We start from the raw sequence: 20,369 nt of genomic DNA on the forward strand, positions 1-20,369 counted from the left end.
AAGACAAAGTAATTTATAAATGTAAATAGCTGCAGTGGAAAAACTCCCATGACCCATCTGTAATTTCAGACCTGGGATTCCCCAGAGGTTTGAAGCTCTCATTGACGGGTAGTTGCTGGTTATGGCCAACAGCCAAGTTGATTCAGACACTGACATGTTAGAACATTCTGCACGTGTGCACCTCTAACACTCCTCCCCCAGCCTCTTCCTCCCCTCTGCAGAGACACCCTTCTCCTTTCTGCTGTTTCTGCATGGGTGGCCAGAGCCACACAGCCCTTTCTTTAAGTCAGGCGTTGCCCTGTCAAAGCACAAGTCAAGAAGGAAGCGGTAAAGGGACTGAGGGGAAGCCCTGAGAGGACTGAGAGGATGGGAAACTCTCTGCTGAGAGAAAACAGGTAAGTAATAGACTACCTATGGGAGAGCAGAGGAGATGGGACAGGGCAATACAGCAAGGAGGAGAAAAAGAAAGCTAGTATACAGTTAGCACACTCAGTTGGGGTAGAAAGTAGTTGGGTAAGGAAACTGCCAAGCCTTCAGTGCCTACTCTGTGCCAGATACCACGTTAAATTTCCCATAGGTTTTGTCTTCTCCGAAGAATCATGGTGAGCAGCTGATGGAGAATAGCTGAAAGGTAGAAAGACTTTACCAAGGAAGGTCTATATCATAGGTTACCACCTAAGAAATGAAACAACTTTCTGAAAGCCCAGGAAGGAGATGCTCTCCTGAGCTCCTCATGCTCCAAAAGGAGGTCAAAATCACCACCCCGTTTCAGCCAGAATTTTAAGTTTGAAATAAACAGCAAGCTTCCTGCCACCTTGAGGCTTCCTTTGATGTGCGCTCCCTGCAAGCAGGTAAGCAGAGGTCATCTAAATTAAATAGGCAGAGAACTCGGATTTACTTTTCTGGACCTCAGTTTCTTTATACAATATCTACCTTAGAGGGTTCTAGTGTGTATTGTGCTAGCATAGTGCCTGACACAAAGTAGGGTTCAAAATTAGAAGATATTTTCTGCTTTCTTTTTTTTGACCATCATCTTCCTTAATATCAAAGCCATCATTGTAAAAATCTAGTGCCACTAAAGACAAGGTAATCTCTAGGGTATAAGGTGGGGCAATCTAGAGAGAGTAAGCCAGCCAGAGGGGGTCTTCACAGGGTTATGTTTGGAATCCCAGGTTTCAGTTCATGCCACTGGAGAGTGGAACACAGGAAAAAATGTTAGCCCACTTTTGACCACTTGCTGAAAAGAAGATGGATAGTCCTTTGGAATATCTCATGTCCCTTCCTAAAAATCATGTTGTCTGAGACTTCTCTACCCTGGGTCCTCGCAGCCGCTTGTCAATCTTCTACTCTAGCATTGTTCTAACAATTATATAAATTACTATTTTTATTACTAGATATGAGCTGCTCAAATGTAGTGATTGTTTCTTATTTATCTTTGAATTCCTGGTTCCTGGCATTGTTTCTGGCACATGACAGGCACTTAATAAGTGGTAGATGATTGACTGGAAACATAAAGAAATCACCGTTCTGATAAATCAAATAAAACAAAATACAGAAATGATATGAGTTATTAAGTCCTGACTGAAGTCACATATGGGATTTGTTTCTTAGAACTTTGATGTGGGGGTAAAAAATTATGACCTTACTATGTATTTGTAATAACAAAATTGGGAAATACAGAAAGTATAAACAAAAAAAAATGGTAATTGCATTTATAACTACTGATGACATCGGATACATTCTGCTTATTTAAATTTCTGTATTCATTAACCATTTGTATTTCTTCATCTGTGAAGAGACAGTAATGTTTTTCGCCCATTATTATTTTGATATATTTTGTTTTATTGATAGTAAAAGCTATTTGTGCTTTGAAGAAATTAGTCCATTCTCATAAACATTGCAAAAAAAAAAACTTAAAAAAATTTTTTACTTTAAAATTTTGTTTTATGTAAGAAAAAAATACTTTCTCCAAGGTACACACATTGTATGCTGTTTGGACTTCTTATGGTTTTGTGTTTATTGTATTTTAAAGAAAATTCAATTTTAAATCTAGAAAGCTTTTTGGTTTCTGCCTTTGCATTCATGCTTAAAATTCTTTGGTCTTCCCAAGATAAGACAAATCAACCCATATAAGTTTTGATTTTATTATTTTACATTTGGCAACATATGTTCAGTATACGGTGTCAGATATAATTCTTTTTCCAAATAGTTGATCAGTTTGCCCAACATCTTTATTTCTATGATGACTTAAAAGGTCTCCCTTGAGCCAAGTGCAGTGGCATGCACCCATGGTCCCAGCTACTCAGGAGGCTGAGGCAGGAGGATTGCTTGAGCCCAGGAGTTTGAGGCCAGCCTGAGCAACATAGCAAGACCCAGTTTTAAAAATAAATTCATTAAAATGATTAAATAAAATGTTTCCCTTAATGTATTCAAAAGTCTTGTATATACTGGTATCTAATTTTCATTGTCACCCCGACACCTAGTTATCATCCAATCAGCATACCCCCCAACCATGTCTCTCCAGATCAAATAAGCTAAGAAACTGGGGAAATTTTGCACAGGATAGAATGGCACCCATCCCTTCTTGAGAGGAGCTCAGTCTCAGAGGAAGGGACCTGCCGGCAGCAAACCCAGCTTTTCCTCCTTAGTGGTTGTGGATCCTCGGGCCAATTGCCTGGCATTCTGGGCCTCAGTTTCCTCATTAGTATAAAAAGTATAATGATAATATCTATGTTATGGATTTATTCTGGGATTAAATGAAATATAACACACAAAATTATTGGCATATATTAAGTAGTGTTTAAGTGTTAGTTTCTTTATCCTCATACCCCCAGTTCCCAACAAATGGAAAGATGGGTATACAGAAATCTAACCCAAACAATGAACCAATTTATTTTCTTTATTCAATCCTTTTCTTCTTCTTCTAGCCCTTGTTCTGGGCCTCCATGCTTTCTGTGAAAGATGGTGTGATTTACACAAGACAAAGCCAGTACCTTTCCCCATTACTTGTGTATAGCTCCTGGAACTGCACCAAAGAGATGGTAGCTGAGGACCTCAGGCCTCTCTCTGGACACTGATACTCTCAGGGTCATGATGAGGATCCCTGGATATTTGGGAACGGATGATTTACGATCACTCATTCACGGCAGTTGGAGAATATCAGTGGGCTGTAGCTGTGGCAATGGAGAGCATGTCAGATCAAAGGTAGCTTGTGACATGTGCTTGAGGAAAGAGTATTAACATATGTGAGGGCAACCAGTCAATTTCAGAGTCACACACAAATAGCAGAAATGAGGAAAGTTGGAAAAATTATGAAAAGAAGTGGTAGGCCTGATTAGGAAATACTTAGCCTGTTTCTGATACGTTGAGTTTCAGGTGGCAGCAGAACTCTCAAGAGATGCCTTGGAATCTGAGAATGCAAAGCCCCAAACAGAGAACATCCAGGTGAGAGCAAAATCAACCAAACTCCCCCCAGCCTTTGCCCAAGGAGAATGAAGTGTGTCAAGCCCTGGACTTCACATCGCAGTGAGAGACGGCCCTGTTTAGACCAGCAGCAGTTGCAATAGTAGCAAATGTGAAGACAGGACAAAAGACAAAATGCTTGAAAACTTTGGATAGGAGATGTGCTACTTTGCTAGAAGCCTAATGTAACTCCTAGCAACAGGAACTAAGACCCTGTTAGTCCCTGTCATACCCTGTTATAAAATAAGGGGTCTTATTTCCTGTTGTCCTTTTGTTTGTCTATCTCAGGTACCTTTGTGCTCAACTTCCACCCTAGCCATTTTATTTTAAGTTATAGGTGTCTATTTCTGAGGTGAACACATGCCAGATGTTACGACAATTTTTAGAAAGTTTGTGGAGACACCGTTGTGATTGCCCTGATGCTGTTAAACAAAGACCACCTCATTAATTCTTTTTGAACCGACCTTCCAAACATCCAGCCCTAAAGAATTCTCTCTAAGGAAAGGAATAATTAAAATATGGAACTAATGTTCCAGGGTCTAAGAATCCCAAGGGGTGACAAGGTCAGTTTTTCTGTGGCCTGTAAAGTTATCTGTGCTTTTCACATGGTTTCAGGAGGAGATTTTGAAAGAGGAGCAATTAAAAAACAAGCACTGTTGTTATTTTTTAACACCAGTGCCCGCGTTAGGGGCTGGAAACCCAGAGATTCCTTTCAACAGAGTGCATTTTTTCAGTGCAAGTTGAGAATTACGTATTTTCAGGGGTATCACTGGGCACATGCTAAGGCATACAGTTCAAAGGATGAAATAAATCAGAAGGGCCATGGCATTATAACAAGGGAGGGGTTGGGTAGACGAGAGAGCCAGAGAAGGCTTTATGAAAAAGACAGATACCTCAAATTGCTGACATGTAACCTAAAGTTAAAGATATTTGTCTGGTTTTCTTCTTGGAGGCTGTCTGAACCCATCCCAAACCAAAACAATCATGTTGAAATGCAAGAATAAATTGCTGAAAAGTCAAGTAGAAGAAACAGCCAGCTTACAAATAGTTTTTGCCCATATTTAACCTCAGCTTATTCTTATAACTCCATGTATAAGCAGTATATACACCCTCTTTTACAGATTTAAAAACTGTGGCCTCAGGAGTTCAGAGAATATCTCTCAAAATCATCCCCCTCCTCTTATCTCACTCATTTCTCCTCAGTGAACCTGGTTTGTTAGCTTGGTGTGATTCAGTAGTTTTCTTATGATGTTTCCTTAGCAACAAGGCAGAGATGTAAGCAAACGGCCTGAAGTACTTTGAAGGTAACCTAAAGAAGAGGAAGAGTTGCAGCTGCGCCTCTGGGCCCCAGAGGCTTTGATGGTGCATAGATCTTACAGGTTGTCAGAATGCTCAGCCAAGCAGGTGACCACAGCCAAGGTCACGATGCAGTCAGCCTTTCCTCCACTGCTCCTCCTGATGGAACTTCATGGGAAAGCTCACTGGGGAGACATTTTTGGATGGTGTTTTCCAAAGGTTTTTACATACCATAACTGATACACGTACTACTTTATAAAGGGCTTTCACATTTAACCATGTAGGTAGTTGACTATGCCTCCATTTCAGAAAGATGTACAGAATGATACTTAGACATTAATGTAGATGTGGGACTGCATAGAGATTTTGAGCCTTTGTGCTATGAGAGAGAAGTCCTGTTATTTAACCATATCGTTGGAGTCATGATGGTAGATTTGCTGACCTCCTGCAGCAGGGTTGTTCTGTCCTTGGCTATTCATTCTGTATTCATATCTTCATCAAATATTTATTGAAAACCCATTTACTGTGCCAGATGTTGTATCATACACTGGAAATACATACCACAATGAACAAGATCAATATGGTCCCCAGCTTTGCAAACCTCACATTCTAGTGTAGAATATAGACAAGCGAGCAAACAATTGCAATATACTGTAAATTGGAGAAATTCAAAGTATAGTAAAATACTGTACAGATATTGCCTAACCCATACCTGAAAAAAATGATTTGTAAAAGTTCCACACATCTGTACCTTCATTCCCTGGTGATAAGGAAATAACTCTTGTGTGTTCTTCATTACAAGGGAACCAAGGAAATTACTAGAATTGAGAGTGAGAAAACTTTTTTTTTTTTTTTTTTTTTTTTGCTGGGAACACAGCAGAAAGCTTTTTCCCTGAATTTGATAGTATCATCTTCATCCTAGGAGGACAAAGGCATTCTACCGTGAGAGATGTGCCCAAGTTATCTAGAATGAAACAAGCTTGTGGGGAGAAAAGGTTTTCCACAGAAATGGCAAAAGGAAGGAGTCACCTTAACAAAGCTGCAGAAATCAGTTTTATGATTTGCCATCTCTCTTGGGTATTTTAGATGCTGGGATCACCATGTCGCTGAAGGGTGTTTCTGCCTTCCCTGGTGAGTGGACAGTTGTTTTTAGGAGTTACTTCCCTAAGTGTGGTTTCAATGTGGTATTTGCTGTAAGTTACCTGTGACTGTCTGTGGCCACAGCGGAAGCCTGTTACTAGCCCAGATGCAATCACCTAAGAGTTAATCGGGGAAGAAATCCTTCCAATTTGATGAGAAACAGGAACAACAGTCTCATGGGTAGCGTGCTGTCCTCAAACAGGAAAGCCTCAGAAGCGAAGATGAAACTAGCTACTAACGTAGAAAAAAGACACCTTTTTGTCACACTGCAAATCTGAGTCTGCAAGTTCCGAAGCACACGTTTCTATCGCTTGCACATAGAACTTACAGTTGGGGTGATCGTATAATTTATCATTCAAACTAAGATACCTTTGAGAGTGAAAAGGATGCTAAAAATAATTAAAGCTTGCTAAGTGATTGATAATGACCTTAACCAGACTGAGGCAAACCAGGACATATGGTCACCCTCAGAGCAGATGTTCTTGTCTACTGAAATGATGGTGGGCTTCCATTATACTTATATTGCATTTTTTCAGGGGGTCTTTTATACAGTGTTCCCTTACGGGAAGAGTGTGTTTGTTTGTTTGTTTGTTTGTTTGTTTGTTTTGGAGATCATAGATTAGAATTGAGATTGAAAATAATCCTGGCTCCTTCACTCACATGATAGAAAAGAAATTGATACTTTGTCAGAAAAAAAAGTCTCCAAAAAGTAACCTATATCATCATATTTCCCCATCTATAAATCAATTCCCTATCATATTTAGAAAAGAGAGAAAGGAGGAGAGAGAGAAAGAGAGAGAGAGAGAGAGAGGCACAAATGAATATATTTCTACTTGGCCTTATCTTTGACTTTTTTCTTTTTTATTTAACTCATCTATCCTGAAGGAGGTATTATAAAAGGCATATAACTTTAACAAAGAGTTAAAAGTAAGTTTTGTAGGTTTGTGTCATTTCCTTTGAGAGTTTCTGAATATTAAAACAATCTGCTTTGCTTTTCTTTTGCAGGAAAAAAATACTTATTTTTGAAAAGAGGCAAGATTCCCAAAATGAAAGTAAGTCATTGATTTCCTATCATTTTTACTTTTGATAAGACTTACATTTCCAAACTGCTTCTTCTCTATGTTCCCAAAGCCCCTTAGGCTTATTTCAATTACAGTATCTACACATTTTGCTGCAATGTATCCAATTGCTTGTCTTTTGTCCTCACTAGATGGTGAGCTCATTGAAGCAGGAAGGAATTGGCTCATTCATCTCCAAATTCCTCAGTTAGTGCCTGAGGCCTGGAGGCTGAAGGCAGTAACTGGAGGCAAGGATACAAAAGGTGGAGGAGAAAGGCGCTTACAAGAAACTGCAAGAAAGCCAGCCTGGGATAGGGGAGCGGTGGGGCCTCCTGGTCAGGCTAAAGATTTTCATCTTTGTCTTGAGAGCTACAGGACATACTGGCTTTACACAGAGAATGGGGAGTGGGGGGCAAGTATGATTAGATTTGTATTAAAGATATCGCCCAGGTTCCTGTGCAGAAGACAAATTACAGCAAGGAGTGGGAAGAGCAGATACCAGAAGACCACTTAGGAGGCTGGTGCAATAGTCTCTGGTGATAGAACAGCGTTGAAGTTGAGGAGAAAGAAGAATTCTAGACGTAGAGTGTGATGAATTGTATCACACCTAAAAATAAAAATAAGAAAGTGTAGGCCTGAGGACAAGCCATTGTGTTTCTGAAGAAGAAAAATGGAAGAGTTTTGACTTTGCCTTCGTTAGTTTAAAGAGGAGAACCTAGTTCATTTACGTAGAATCTTAAAATCTAGCCCTGCAAGATGTGTAAATGAATAATATAGCCTCCCTCCCTAGCCACTTCACTCCAGGAACGGTGGGTCCCAGGGAACTTCAATTTCCATCAGAGCAAAACATAATAGAAATAAGACCAGATGCTAAAACTCTGTGCTGAAGATGCTTTTCTTGTAATGATAATCAGGGAAGTCTTAGAAGCCTATAGGAGCTTATGGAGATGTGGAAATCCAGAATGTGAGGACCGAGAGAACGTCAATCCATATACCATATGGTAGCCTCCTCTGTAGACTTTCACGTGAGGGCACATGTTTGTTTACGGAGCTGGTATGTTTGCAAGAGGGAGCAAGGGTGTCAATGTGCCTCTTTGCTGAATGACCAGCGCCATTTGGTTTTAATTAGGCTTTAAAAAATTGCCGTGCTCATTTGTTATCTGCCAGCAGGTACAGGAATGAGAATGTTTAGCTTAAGCGTTTCCTGTTCTGCCTAACTCCTTGAACACCAATTATCACAGCACCACCATCCTGTCACCTAGAGTAGAAACGACGGCCCTCCACTCCACAGTGTGGATCTCTCACAGCCCCTTGTCTGTCTCCTGTGCTAGCTTGTGGGCCTTTTGAGGATAGGGACTGTTTCTGATTCTTCTTTGTCTCCCCAGTGCCGGATGCAGAGGCACTGAATTTGTGTAAGGAACAAAAATCAATTTTGTGTAAGGAAGGAGAGGGGAGTAGGCAAGGAGGGAAAGAGAGCTGGAGGGAGAAACTGTGATTTCCTATCCAAAGACTAACCAAATGTGTCTTCCTTCTCTGACCTCTCAGACTGAGAACAGCTCCAGCAGCTGTGACTTGTTTAGATGTCCTGTCACTCCCCAGGGATATGCTGTAGATCAGAACAGCCTGAGAAGAGCTACCCCAGCTGTTTCTTGGCTTTTTAGTTATTTATATCCTAGCCCCCCTGCTCCTCCCCTCAAATCTCCCTATAACCTGAAATTCATTGAGTGTATTTTCTTTCTCCAGATGAAGGATTGTCATCTACTCCCATCCAGGTAATAAGAACATCTCTAAGTTATTTTTTGAGATGATGATAGAAGTGCCGATACCCTAAATGGCAGGAGAAGTTGGCCTCCGAGATCCCTTCTGACCTTTACATGGAGAAAGACTTCAGATGTCAGTGCTTGTGAACCCGGGAGGCACGTTCAGGGCCTGGTGGCAGAAGCAGCAGCCACTTCTGCTGTATAACTTATGGAAAGGAACTTACATTTACTGACCACTTCATTGATGACAGACAACATGCTGAGTGCTTTACACACATCAACTCATGTAGCTAAAACAACAACGCTTGAATGTTGCTGCTATAATCCATCCCATCTCCCCATTTTACAGACGAGAAAACTGAGTGATTAAGTGATAATTCCCCAAAACCAGATCGCTAACAAGGGGACAGAACCAGGATTCAAAACCAAGTTTCACTTCAAAATCCATGCTTTTCCCCCTGTACTTTGCTGCTTTGCTTTTTACCTCCTGATACCCCGTCATAAGTGAAACCTTCCCTTGAGTTATTTCCCTATTTAATAACACAAATATCTCTAGAGGGTATTTAAATATCATAACCAAAACACATTAAGGTATTATAAGATTATTCTTTTTTAATTTTTTTGTTTTGTTTTGAGACAGAGTTTTGCGCTTGTCACCCAGGCTGGAGTGCAACGACACAATCTCAGCTCACTACAACCTCCGCCTCCTGGGTTCAAGCAATTCTCAGCCTCAGCCTCCCTAGTAGCTGGGATTACAGGCATCTGCCACCAAGCCCAGTTAATTTTTGTATTTCCAGTAGAAACGGGGTTTCACCGTGTTGGCCAAGCTGGTCTGGAACTCCCAACCTCAGGTGATGCAACCACCTTGGCCTCCCAAAGGGCTGGGATTACAGGCATGAGCCACCGTGCCCAGCCAGATTATTCTTTTTTATTAGAATTGGCTATCCTCAGAGCCCTGAGACTGGGAACTGTATGGATAGTGCCTTAGTCCACTTGTGTTGCTATAAAGGAATATGCAAAGCTGGGTAATTTATAAAGAAAAGAAGTTTATTTGGCTCATGGTTCTTCAGGCTGTACACTCATAACTGCGAGGATGGCACCAAGCCATCCATGAGAAATCTGCTCCCATAATGAAAACACCTCTCACTAGGTACCACCTCCAACAATGGGAACCAAATTTCAACATTAGATTTGCAGGGGACGAATATCCAAACCATATCAGTGGTCAGAGGTCACTCTGGAACAAGGGGCAGAGAGGATGCACCTGAGTAAGCTCTAGACCTTAAGCACTCTTGCTGCTGGCCTAGTGGTTGGGGTAGAAGCAGTCATTTAGAAAAAAATGGCCAAGAGATGGGGAGGAGGTGGTCATAGAAGACAGACTTGACCCAGGGTCAAGCCTGTGTTGAGACTGAAGTGTAAAGGTCACGGCAAGAGGCCAAATCTTGATGATGGCTCTCCTTTGACAAGCAGGACAATATTGACCAGATGTACTCAGAGGAGCTGTGCTATACCCTCATCAATCATCAGGTTCTCTGTAGAAGGCCATCAGGGAACTCTGCTGAAGAGCACTATGAGAATGTTCCCTGCAAAGCTGAGAGACCCAGAGAGTCCTTGGGAGGAACTGAGACTGAGTATTCACTTCTACACGTGCCTTCTACCCCTAGGCATGCCCGATCCCCAGAAGATGAATATGAACTTCTCATGCCTCAAAGACTCTCCTCTCACTTTCTGCAACAGCCACATCCACTTACGGCCCCTTCTGAGACCCAGTTTTCCCATTTATAGTGAAATGATTGGACTACCATTTGTTTAGCACCAACAAATAAAAGGTGGGATGGGGGATCTGCCTGAAGCAGGGATGGGACACAAAGTCCCTCCAGTTTACCTCCCACAACGACCCTTTCCCTGCAGTGCACGGTTTGCGTACCACAAGTCCTCTTAGCAGGCAAAAGCCAAAATATAAAGATCAACCATTTATCCTAAACACTACCATTTGAGAAAGAGGTAGCCATCTTTGGTTCTACATGATTTGGAGATTACAGTGGTAGGGGGGGCTCCCTGATTCCCCTAAAGCTATGCACACCACGAGGGGCTCTGCTGTCTGTCTGGGATCTTCTTATAAAGTGTTCCTATGATTGTTCTCTGAAGTCACAAGGAAGCTTTACTCATCATACTAAGTGTACCCAAGGGGGAGTTCACTCATTACAGTGACCTTCCAGCTCAGCCCTCACCCCATGGGAGCCTGTGTTGCTCCTCTCACTCCATGTGTCTAAGCCATGTCTTTTACATAGTGTCCTTTGACCTGTTGGCCCCCAGGGTCTGGCTGGTTATGTGAGTTGAATCAAGAGGCTCTAGGCCAGATGTTTACATAATTTTAACCTATATGATTTTATTTTTAACTTTGTATTTCTCCCTAGAAATCTTAATAAGACAATTGTAGCATCAGACAATGTTAAGAAGAATGATCCTTGGAGATCCCATAACCCCACTACCCTTGTTTGGCTCAGAGAGGATAATTTACCTAATGTTACATTAAAGTTAGTGGCAAAACTTAATTTGGAGGCTGATTTCCTACTGACTTCCAATTTAGTGCTCCCCCAGTATGCTACATAGAAAGCTCTCTGCAATATACTAAATGTATACTAAATGTATATATTTAATAATGTCATGTATAAAATATGAATAAAATGTCCACATAGGAAATTAACACACATATACCTTCTCTGATAGGCACTCATCTGTGTGTCCTGATTATTTACTTTCTCTTATCTTTTCCTTAGTGTTCCTCAAATTATATCTATCCTCTAAACCAGGGATCAGAAAACTGTAACCCCCAGGCCAAATCTGGCCCACTCCCTGTTTTTATAGATAAAGATTTATTGGAACACAGCCACACTCATTTGTCTGCCTACTATCTATGATTGTTCAACCATGGGAGAGTTGAGTAGTTGTGACATGGACCATAGGCCCTTAAGGGCCAAAATAAATATACTTTGGCACTTTTTGGAAAAAAAGTTTGCAGACACCTGCCCTAAATTATTATAGTTTGAGAGAAACTTAACAGAAATGTGTTTGGTTACTGATGCATAAGAGCAAGCACCAATAAAATGGCATAAAAATATTAAATCACAAATTGGATAAGTGAGACCAAGACAATTTAGCAAATTCTTCTATTTCTGTATTCACACCTGTGTCTTCCACTTGTTTTATTTAACTCATGGCTACTGTCCTAATTTTAGGCATGCTAAAATAGTTCATTTTAAAAGAGGTTTGTTTAAGAAAGCAGTAGGTACATTATGTTTACTAGACAGGCCCTTTGACCAGCTAAGCGACAGGGATCCTAGTACATTATGTTTAGTTACTGTTTTCTTCTCAAAGTTAACCAAAGCTGAATAACTTTGCTATTTAAAATGTGCTAACTCCCAAATGAGGAGAAATGCAGTGGCCTGAACTTGGATGTGTCAGGTTTTTGGAGACTTCGGCCAGGTGATGGTCTTCACCTGCATCTTGGTATCTCCTCCTCTGCTGACTTCCTACTTTTAGCAAGATTCCTTCACGTGGAACTCTAGCTGATCCTTGGCCAGGATCAGATCCTCAAAAGGAGGTATTCATGTTAGCAGTGGATATTGTACAAGATGTAACATGGCTTAGAGGAAAGACTGTAGATCCCAGAGACAGATCATTGGTCATTCAAATCCTGGTTCTCTCTCTTCCTCCATCTGTGACTTTGAACATGCTACTTACTTGGAGGCTCAGCTCCTTCATCATCGACAGAAGGATTACATCCAATGTAGGCAATCATCTATTACAGACGCCGAATAAATGATATCAAAGGGTATAAACAAAAATCTTTTTTGATGTATGGAAAAAAACTATGCTGATGCAGCTGGTTATTCAGGGTCACCCAGCAGTCCTCCAGCAAGGTAGAAACACCAAATCAGTGAGTTTATGCTAGAAGTTTTCACAGGGCTACTGGGCCATTGTGGAAGTAGACTGGTTGAAATATTCTTAGTATGACATAATATTTCTTTGAACCTCATCCTGTGAAAGCATTATCTGTCCCAAACAGTATATGCCTTTTATCAGGGACACATTAAATATAAATGTTTAACCAAAGAAAGTTGTTTTTATAATGAAATTATAACAGGGATTTACAAGAGGGAATTATAAGAGGGATTATGAAAGGGAATTACTTTTGAGCAGGGGGAGCCATTTGGGAGTGCTTCAAGATACCCAATATGATATATACAATTATGATTTCTAAGTCAAAAGTAATATTAAGAACAAAAAGAGTTAAAAAATTCTGATATGAATGTAATATACTTAATGTGTAGGATGTCTCAAATTTCCAGTAAATAAATTTTAATATCCCAAAATACCCACTACGTCTGTATGTAACACTGATGCTGTTTCCCCTACATTTCAGGATTTCTGATGAAAGCTGTGCACCCCCTTTGCAGAAAACGCACATTCACACACACACGTTTGTATATGATGTATGTGGGGGTTAGGGATGTAACACCTCAGTGAAAGAATCCCTGTCCCTGATAAAGAACCTGAGCCTGAGCATTTAAATTACTCTCTCAAGCCACAAACATAACCAGGAAACTCTCCCTCCCTCATGCTGGTCTTAAAACTACTTAGCCAACATTCAGAGGCACAATTTATGCTGCAACTGCAGACTTTGTGGTTTCCGTTTCACGTACATACTAGCATCTATAAATAATCCCTTATTCTGTGAATAAATTCTTATTTAAAACAGAAGAGAAAAATAGGAAGAGGGCAAAGACAGGGCAGGAAAATCTGTTGACAACAAGTTGAAATGCTAACGTTTTTTAGGACAAACTTGAGTGATAGGTGCTTCGGATATTCTCAGGGATTGAAGGGCATGGACAGAACAGGAAATAGAAGTCTCCAGGATTCCACGAGGGCTCCAGGGAGAAGTAGATTCTGTTTCTATTTATCTCTGTTCATTTCCAAGCCTATAGCCTCAAGTTCAAAAAGCCACTTGATCTGAGCGTACCTTGGTTCTGCCAACTATTAATTGGACCAGTAGAAATTCTGTCTACTTTCCTACAGAATTCTCTTTTGCAAGGCACTTGGTGAAGCCTTGAGAGGTCATCATCATCATATAAAGTCTCCTGCAGTCTGAGGGTCCTCCCTCTCCATTCACCCCTGACTCCTGACCACTTGTGCTCCTTAGGAATTCCCAGATGTCAGCCACGCCTGAACTGAGCATGCCTCTGGGGATCCTACTGGGCTGGAGGCCATTCATAGTGTGTGGTTGCCCTGTGATCTAGGCTTTGCTCTCAACAAGCGGTGGAACTCTGGGCTGGTCCTCCCAGCTCTCCAGAATTTGATTTCCCAACTGTGAGATGAGGGAGGTGCCTTTTGAAGCTGAGTCTATAATATCTAGTCACAAAGGAAAGATTTAAGGATGTCTGTGGATAAAGCTGCCAAAAATGCAGCAATAGTGTGAATTAACTTATTTTAAAGCAATGAAAGAGTGATGGGAGAGGAGAAGGAGGATATTGAGAGATTTCTCCCACTTTTTCTTAGCATTGATTAGACTCTGAATAGGACAGGATTCATGTCCAGAATTCACATGTAAAAGACAAAGTAGAGAACATGTACCTCATCCTAAGAAGACACAAACATGTGTAAAGGAAGGCAAATCTTCTTATTCAAACCCCACCAGTGCTTCAGGATTCAGCTTGAGTCCTACTTCCTACAAAAAACCCTCCTCTGATTAAACTATACTGACCACTATTTTCTCTAACCACCCGCAACCCTACTGGGGTTTCTGTTTGTTTGTTTGTTTGTGATGGAGTTTCACTCTTGTCACCCAGGCTGGAGTACAATGGCGTGATCTCTGCTCACTGCAACCTCTGCCTCCTGGGTTCAAGCGATTCTCCTGCCTCAGCCTCCCGAGTAGCTGGGATTACAGGCACCTGCCACCATGCCTGGCTAATTTTTAGCAGAGATGAGGTTTCACCATTTTGGTCAGGCTGGTCTCGAGCTCCTAACCTCAGGTGACCCGCCTGCCTTGACCTCCCAAAGTGCTGGGATTACAAGCGTGAGCCACCATGCCCAGACTGCCTTTGTTTTTAACCCCTGGGTATTTTTTTCTGCTGTTTCCTGTTTCATTTGTACTGATCCTAACTCTTTAATAAAACTAACAGCTTCTTTTCTTATTGTCTTCTCCATTAGTATCCTCTATAGCCTTCTATAAAACACATCATTTTTTCAAATCTATAGAACTAAATTAAATTGAAAGGCAAAAAAAAAAAAAAAGAATTAGCCACATGGCCGGAATTTTTGTTGGCGGAGGAATAGGAGCGGGTTCTGCTGATATGGCTGCTGTCATTCTATCCATATCTAAGTGACATACAGAGAAGAGCAGTTTTTCTTCTCAAATCCTTCAATTTTTGAAACCTTACTATGCACCAGGCATTATGCTCATCATGATGTTGTGTGATGAGCAGTAGATTTATCTCCTGTAGCAGAAAGTGCATTTGCAAGTGACATTTTCTTTCAAACACCGCCAAATATGTTAGTCACAAAGGTTAGTTTTTCCCTACCATTTGGGCAGAAAAGTCGAACCTATGGAAAGTCCTCTCTATGACTTGCAAGTGATCAAAACCCAAGACAAGGTACTTGCTTCTTGGTGCTTTCCAAAGAAGAAGGCAAGAACAAAACCAAATCCTGCCTCCAGACACGAACAGGCCGTTCCTTCAAGCCCAAGCCCTTTCACATACCAAGTCCTGCCAGAGAGGACCTCAGAGAAAGAGGAGGGGATGGCCTCTGCCTGCTCTTGCTGGAACAGAGAGGAGAACCCAGGTCACCCCCGCGAAACTTGGCTTGATCTTATTCACCCAGAAGAGGAAGCTGCCCTAAGGGAAATGAAAAGATGACGTTCAACACCATTTACTGCAAGAAACAAACAAACAAACAAAAACCCAGCCCAAAGCTCGGCCAATCGGAATGCAACAACACAGATGCAAAAATAATTTATTGTAAATGTTTTTAAATCATTCTCCATTCAAATTTTTCATTATTTTCTACAAAATACAAATACACTAAGGTTCACATTTGACATGTAAAAAATAAAGAGGAAGAAGAGAAATCCACTAGTTTCACTAGTTTAAGGAACGATCACTAAAATGAGACAATGATCTATAGTACATGTATCTTCTAGTTAAATAAGAAAGCAAATTCACATTATCCAGAGTCCTGGGTCATAAAGAACTCAAGTCAAATCTAGTCTGAGGCAGACACTAGCTCATGCCCACACACAGCTGCCGTTCACACTGACTTTAACCCAGGGCTGATTTAACTGACAGACAAGATCTCTCACGATACAGCACAAAACTCTTTCTCCTGGTAAATTTCTTTTCCCAACAAAACAAACACTCATTTCCCTCACAACGGGCAATTATGTATCTGTAGACAATCAATACAGTCACTAATATTCCTTCTACCCCCCAAATAGCTGGCCAAAGCTTCCAACATTTTATTTTCAAAGAAGAGTGGTTCTTCCTGTATCATAACCATCTGTAACAGGATACACAATCATTGCCTGAAGACACTGAGTCCTACAGGAACGTTTGCAGCACTGGGCAACAAAAAACCAATGGGTAACATCCAGAGCAGATGTTAAACAGCCTTAATGATTCTCTAATGGAAGTTTCTAAAAATATAAATGGAGTGACTATCCAAAGTGATAGTAGTATGCTCAAAAGTCACAGGGACCCATATTTCCAAAAAGTGTGTTCAGGAATCACAGGAACAACGAGGAGTTGCAAAATAATGAAGAAGCACACAGCTCCCATCTGTAGCTAGCTATATATACAGATCTCAAAGTAACCTTGGTGGTGTGCCTAGGGCTGGTTGGCTGAGATACTCAGGTACAGATCATGGAAGCAGACACAGAGTCACACTGCTGAGGTCTTCTGAAGTGTCTTCCTTTTCTTCACAGCCTGGCTTAGAGGTAGATCAAAACGAATGGTGGCAGGGGAGGAGGGTGATTTCAGTGAATGATTGGCTTAGTCTTCCTAACCTGGCTGCCTGCCTCTCCCTGCTCTACCAGCTCATGCTTATGCGATCCCACCTAAAAGGAGGCAGCGCCCCGCTGCACTAAAGAAAAAGTAGCCCAGGTGGGTGGGGTGCTTCAAGGATAGCAGTGAGCCATGATCGCACCACCGCACTCCAGCCTAAGCGACAGAACGAGACTCTGTCTCAAAAAACAAAACAAAACAAAAACTAAAACAAAAAACAGAATATCAGTGACCTCCCACAGGGGGATGTACCCGCTGACCCTATCGCCCCTACCCTAGCTGGCTTCCTGCCTTTGTTAAGACTGGACCCAGCTGAAGCAGTGCTTGGGAGCTGTTTTACTGGGCTTGGAGCCAGCCTGCGGAATCAGGAGAGAAAGGAGTCTCCATCCCTCTGGTTGTTGCCGGTGCTTCTGTATTAATCCACAGAATCTTTTCTGCAAAACAGAGTGAATTCCCTTCATCTCCAGGACTTGGTGGAGCACTGCTTTCAGACAGACCAACCTCCGTCACTTCATTCTAAAAAGAAAACACAGATGAACCAAAGTTACTGATTTTTAAAAACATTATTAAATGCTTAGGTTTTTATTTCATTTCATTGAATGTCAATATAAAATCTTAGATAAAATTGCAAAGTTTATAAATTCCTAACAGAGGAAATTTAGTCTTCAGTCCACACACACACACACACACACATACACACACACACAAACCACTCTGAATACATGTCAAAAGGCAAATCACATTTATTGTTTGTTGCTTATTTGTTTGGGTAGGATGCATGAGAAATAATTTTGATGATGTGGTTTTTGGGTGCTGAGGACATTTTAACATCCAGTCCCTTTTCATAATCTAACCATAAACTCTAAAATTTCCATTTTTAAAACATGTACAATATACTGTGAGAAATTCTGATGAGAGAAATGGTGTGAACCCTAGGGGGCAGGTGCAGGTGCAGATGCAAAGCCCTAAACAGACATGACACAGGGGAAGCCCGCCGGGGTCCACAGGAGTCCAGCCTCATCACCACTGACAGGACTGACAAGATTCACTATTCTCCCCAGCTGGGGCTTTTTCCTCTTCTCTCTCACAAAAATCCTGGTTTTGTCCTTTTTCCCTACTCAGTCTACTAGCTGACTCCTTCCCATGTGAGAACATACCAAGTACCTCCTCTGTGTCCAAAGTAACTCATGATGCTGACCTTTTCTTTGACCTTTGTAAAACAGACTTTCCCCTCTTAGCCCAGGGCCCCACTCACCTAGGAGGTGAAGAAGATCAAAGAAAGGGAAGGGTGAGGGATGATGGACTTAAAAAATTCCTTTATCATGATATTTTAAGGAAAGTTTTTATTTTTATAAGGCATCCAAACACACATGCAGTCAGGTCAAAATAATCGCCGCATTTCCAAATTAGAGAATAAGAAGCAAACACACAAAAACGCCTCAGGAATCCAAATTACAATCTAATTTCGGATTCTGCTTCTAAAGTGCACATATTCAAACCCCAAATGGACCATAGGCTGGCCTTAGGGAAATACTCGGAATCCCTGAAATTGTCTGTACAATTTTGTGTTGTGGGGAGAGGTGTGTACATTTTTTTCCCTGGGGAGAATGTACATGGCTGTCTTCAGATTCTCTAAGGGGCAAACAAACCAAACAACGTTAAGAATCTTTGCTCTTTGAAGACTGAGAACATTACCATTGTGGGAAACTAGTTGCCCAGCTAATCACAGGGCGGGGGTGGCAATCCCCCAAGCCCACAGCTCAAGTGCATGGGGAAACTGGCGTAAGAACTCACTCCATCCCTCTTGGTCCCTCCGAGGGCCCTGGGCCTCTCCCTGACACATCTTCCCTTTCTCTAGAGTTTGCCTCTGCGCTCATCCCCCATCTGCCTGCCTGCGATGAGTCCCTCTTCTTCTTTCCTTATTTCCCAACTGCTTCTTCGGTGCACCCTTCCCTTTGAGAGGGCAGTGACACATTCTGAAAACATAAAATGGCTCAAATATTGCACATTCATGCTCTGGAAAGTGGGACATGGGGTCACAGAAAACCCACATTTTCTCAGCATGTCCCGTCAGAAGAAACGCGTGAGAGAAAGAGTGCAACTTCCAGAAGATCAGAGAGTTTGTTCCACTCACAGCTGCCTCCCCAGCCCCTGCTGGAGCACCGAGCCCTGGGGAAACGGCTGAGTCTCTTTGGCCAAGCTCAGGGTCTTCTGACCTGAGGAGGGAGCCCTCCTCAGGCCTCATAAGCAGCCTGCCCTTTATCCTGTGCTGTATGAACCTCTCAGCCTCGGAAGCCTCTTAAACCTTTCCTCAGACCTCTGCCCACCTCCCTGGCCTCCATTTGGAAGGAGCCAGTAACAATTTTTGCAAGGGGCCTAAGAAAATCAAGACCAACTACACCACAGCAGCAGCCCCCACAGGCATCGCAGGCCTCTTTACACAGGAGGAGGCTGAAGGTTTGTGGTTTTTTGTTTGTTTATTTGTTTGTTTGTTCTTTTGAGATGGAGTTTTGCTCTTGTCACCCAGGCTGGAGTGCAATAGCACAATCTCGGCTCACCGCAACCTCTGCCTCCCGGGTTCAAGCGATTCTCCTGCCTCAGCCTCCCAAGTAGCTGGGATTACAAGCACTCACCACCATGCCCGGCTAATTTTTGTATTTTTAGTAGAGATGGGGTTTCACCATGTTGGTCAGGCTTGTCTCAAACTCCTGACCTCATGTGATCCACCTGCCTCAGCCTCCCAAAGTGCTGGGATTACAGGCGTAAGCCACTGCACCTGGCCTTTTTTTTATTATTTTTAAAATTACTGTAATTGGGGCACAACCTCTTCGCTCCACACACATGTATTGTCTGCCTGACCCACAGACACACTTTATTCAGGATGCTCTGTGAGGGGGATCTCCTTTTATGAGACATTTCCAGTGAGCTAAAATGTGGCCTTCAGAATGGCATTCTTAAGAACTGTTTTACATAACGTTCCGCCTTCTTAGGCCAACATTACTCCTGCCTCTCATCCTCAAGAAACAGTGTCATCAAAATAAACACCTTGTCTTGTACTGTGCACTAACATGTGTGCTTTTAACCCCGTTCCATGCTTTTGATTCTAGACCGTTAATGCACCTGCTGCCAACCACAACTACTTCTAATTTGCCTTTCATTCATTCAACTAGTATTTACTGAGAACCTACTAAAGTGGAGAAAGTGATTCTGATGGACTGTGGATGAGAACGTAAAATAGTCAAGATTGTTGGCATTATGGGCTAAATAAGAGCAAAGAAGCCTCCGAGCCAGGTATCAGAAACTGAGATCAGCAGCAAAGGCCAGAGCTTCACTACAAAGCAATGGAAGGACATTTTGAGGGCCTGAAGCCGTTTGGCCTTCTGACCTTCCTTTCTGCCAGGTTTTGTTCCGAGTGTTAAAAGTTCTCATATTCCGGCCGGGCACGGTGGCTCAAGCCTGTAATCCCAGCACTTTGGGAGGCCGAGACGGGCGGATCACGAGGTCAGGAGATCGAGACCATCCTGGCTAATACGGTGAAACCCCGTCTCTACTAAAAAATACAAAAAACTAGCCGGGCGAGGTGGCGGGCGCCTGTA

The 20,369-nt window shown here is 42.0% G+C and overlaps 2 protein-coding genes across 12 annotated transcripts in view; one reads left to right on the top strand and one right to left on the bottom strand.

The window, feature by feature from the left end:
• The first annotated feature begins 181 nt into the window (after positions 1-181).
• GCSAM (germinal center associated signaling and motility) lies at positions 182-13,092 on the top strand. Of its 7 annotated transcripts, none has more exons than XM_033211326.1 (6): positions 182-395; positions 3,376-3,444; positions 5,845-5,889; positions 6,904-6,950; positions 8,700-8,728; positions 10,187-13,092. In XM_033211326.1, the coding sequence occupies exons 1-6, from the start codon at positions 367-369 to the stop codon at positions 10,499-10,501; spliced, it is 534 nt and encodes a 177-aa protein (XP_033067217.1). In that variant the 5' UTR covers positions 182-366; the 3' UTR covers positions 10,502-13,092. The 7 variants fall into 7 exon arrangements, with proteins under 7 accessions (XP_033067217.1, XP_033067214.1, XP_033067215.1 ...); XM_033211323.1 differs by having other exon boundaries at positions 225-395; positions 3,370-3,444; positions 10,184-13,092; XM_033211324.1 differs by having other exon boundaries at positions 225-395; positions 3,370-3,444.
• A 2,618-nt stretch (positions 13,093-15,710) lies between these two features.
• Positions 15,711-20,369, bottom strand: part of CUNH3orf52 (chromosome unknown C3orf52 homolog) — a 34,355-nt gene continuing 29,696 nt past the window's right edge. For all 5 annotated transcript variants that reach the window (XM_033211322.1, XM_033211318.1, XM_033211319.1 and 2 more), the window contains one exon: positions 15,711-17,289. In XM_033211322.1, coding sequence (XP_033067213.1) covers positions 17,285-17,289 — 5 coding nt within the window. In that variant the 3' untranslated portion in view covers positions 15,711-17,284. The remainder of the gene's footprint in view (positions 17,290-20,369) is intronic.

The sequence above is a fragment of the Trachypithecus francoisi genome, unplaced genomic scaffold (assembly GCF_009764315.1).
Source record: "Trachypithecus francoisi isolate TF-2019V2 unplaced genomic scaffold, Tfra_2.0 Lachesis_group0, whole genome shotgun sequence".
NCBI classification, from domain to species: domain Eukaryota; kingdom Metazoa; phylum Chordata; class Mammalia; order Primates; family Cercopithecidae; genus Trachypithecus; species Trachypithecus francoisi.

Bases quoted from the DNA above. Each gene is read 5' to 3' on its own strand.
- GCSAM (XM_033211323.1), top strand. From the start codon at position 367: ATGGGAAACTCTCTGCTGAGAGAAAACAG. The intron at 5,890-6,903 runs GTGAGTGGACAG...TTTCTTTTGCAG, and splicing joins GGGTGTTTCTGCCTTCCCTG to GAAAAAAATACTTATTTTTG. The intron at 6,951-8,699 runs GTAAGTCATTGA...TTCTTTCTCCAG, and splicing joins GCAAGATTCCCAAAATGAAA to ATGAAGGATTGTCATCTACT.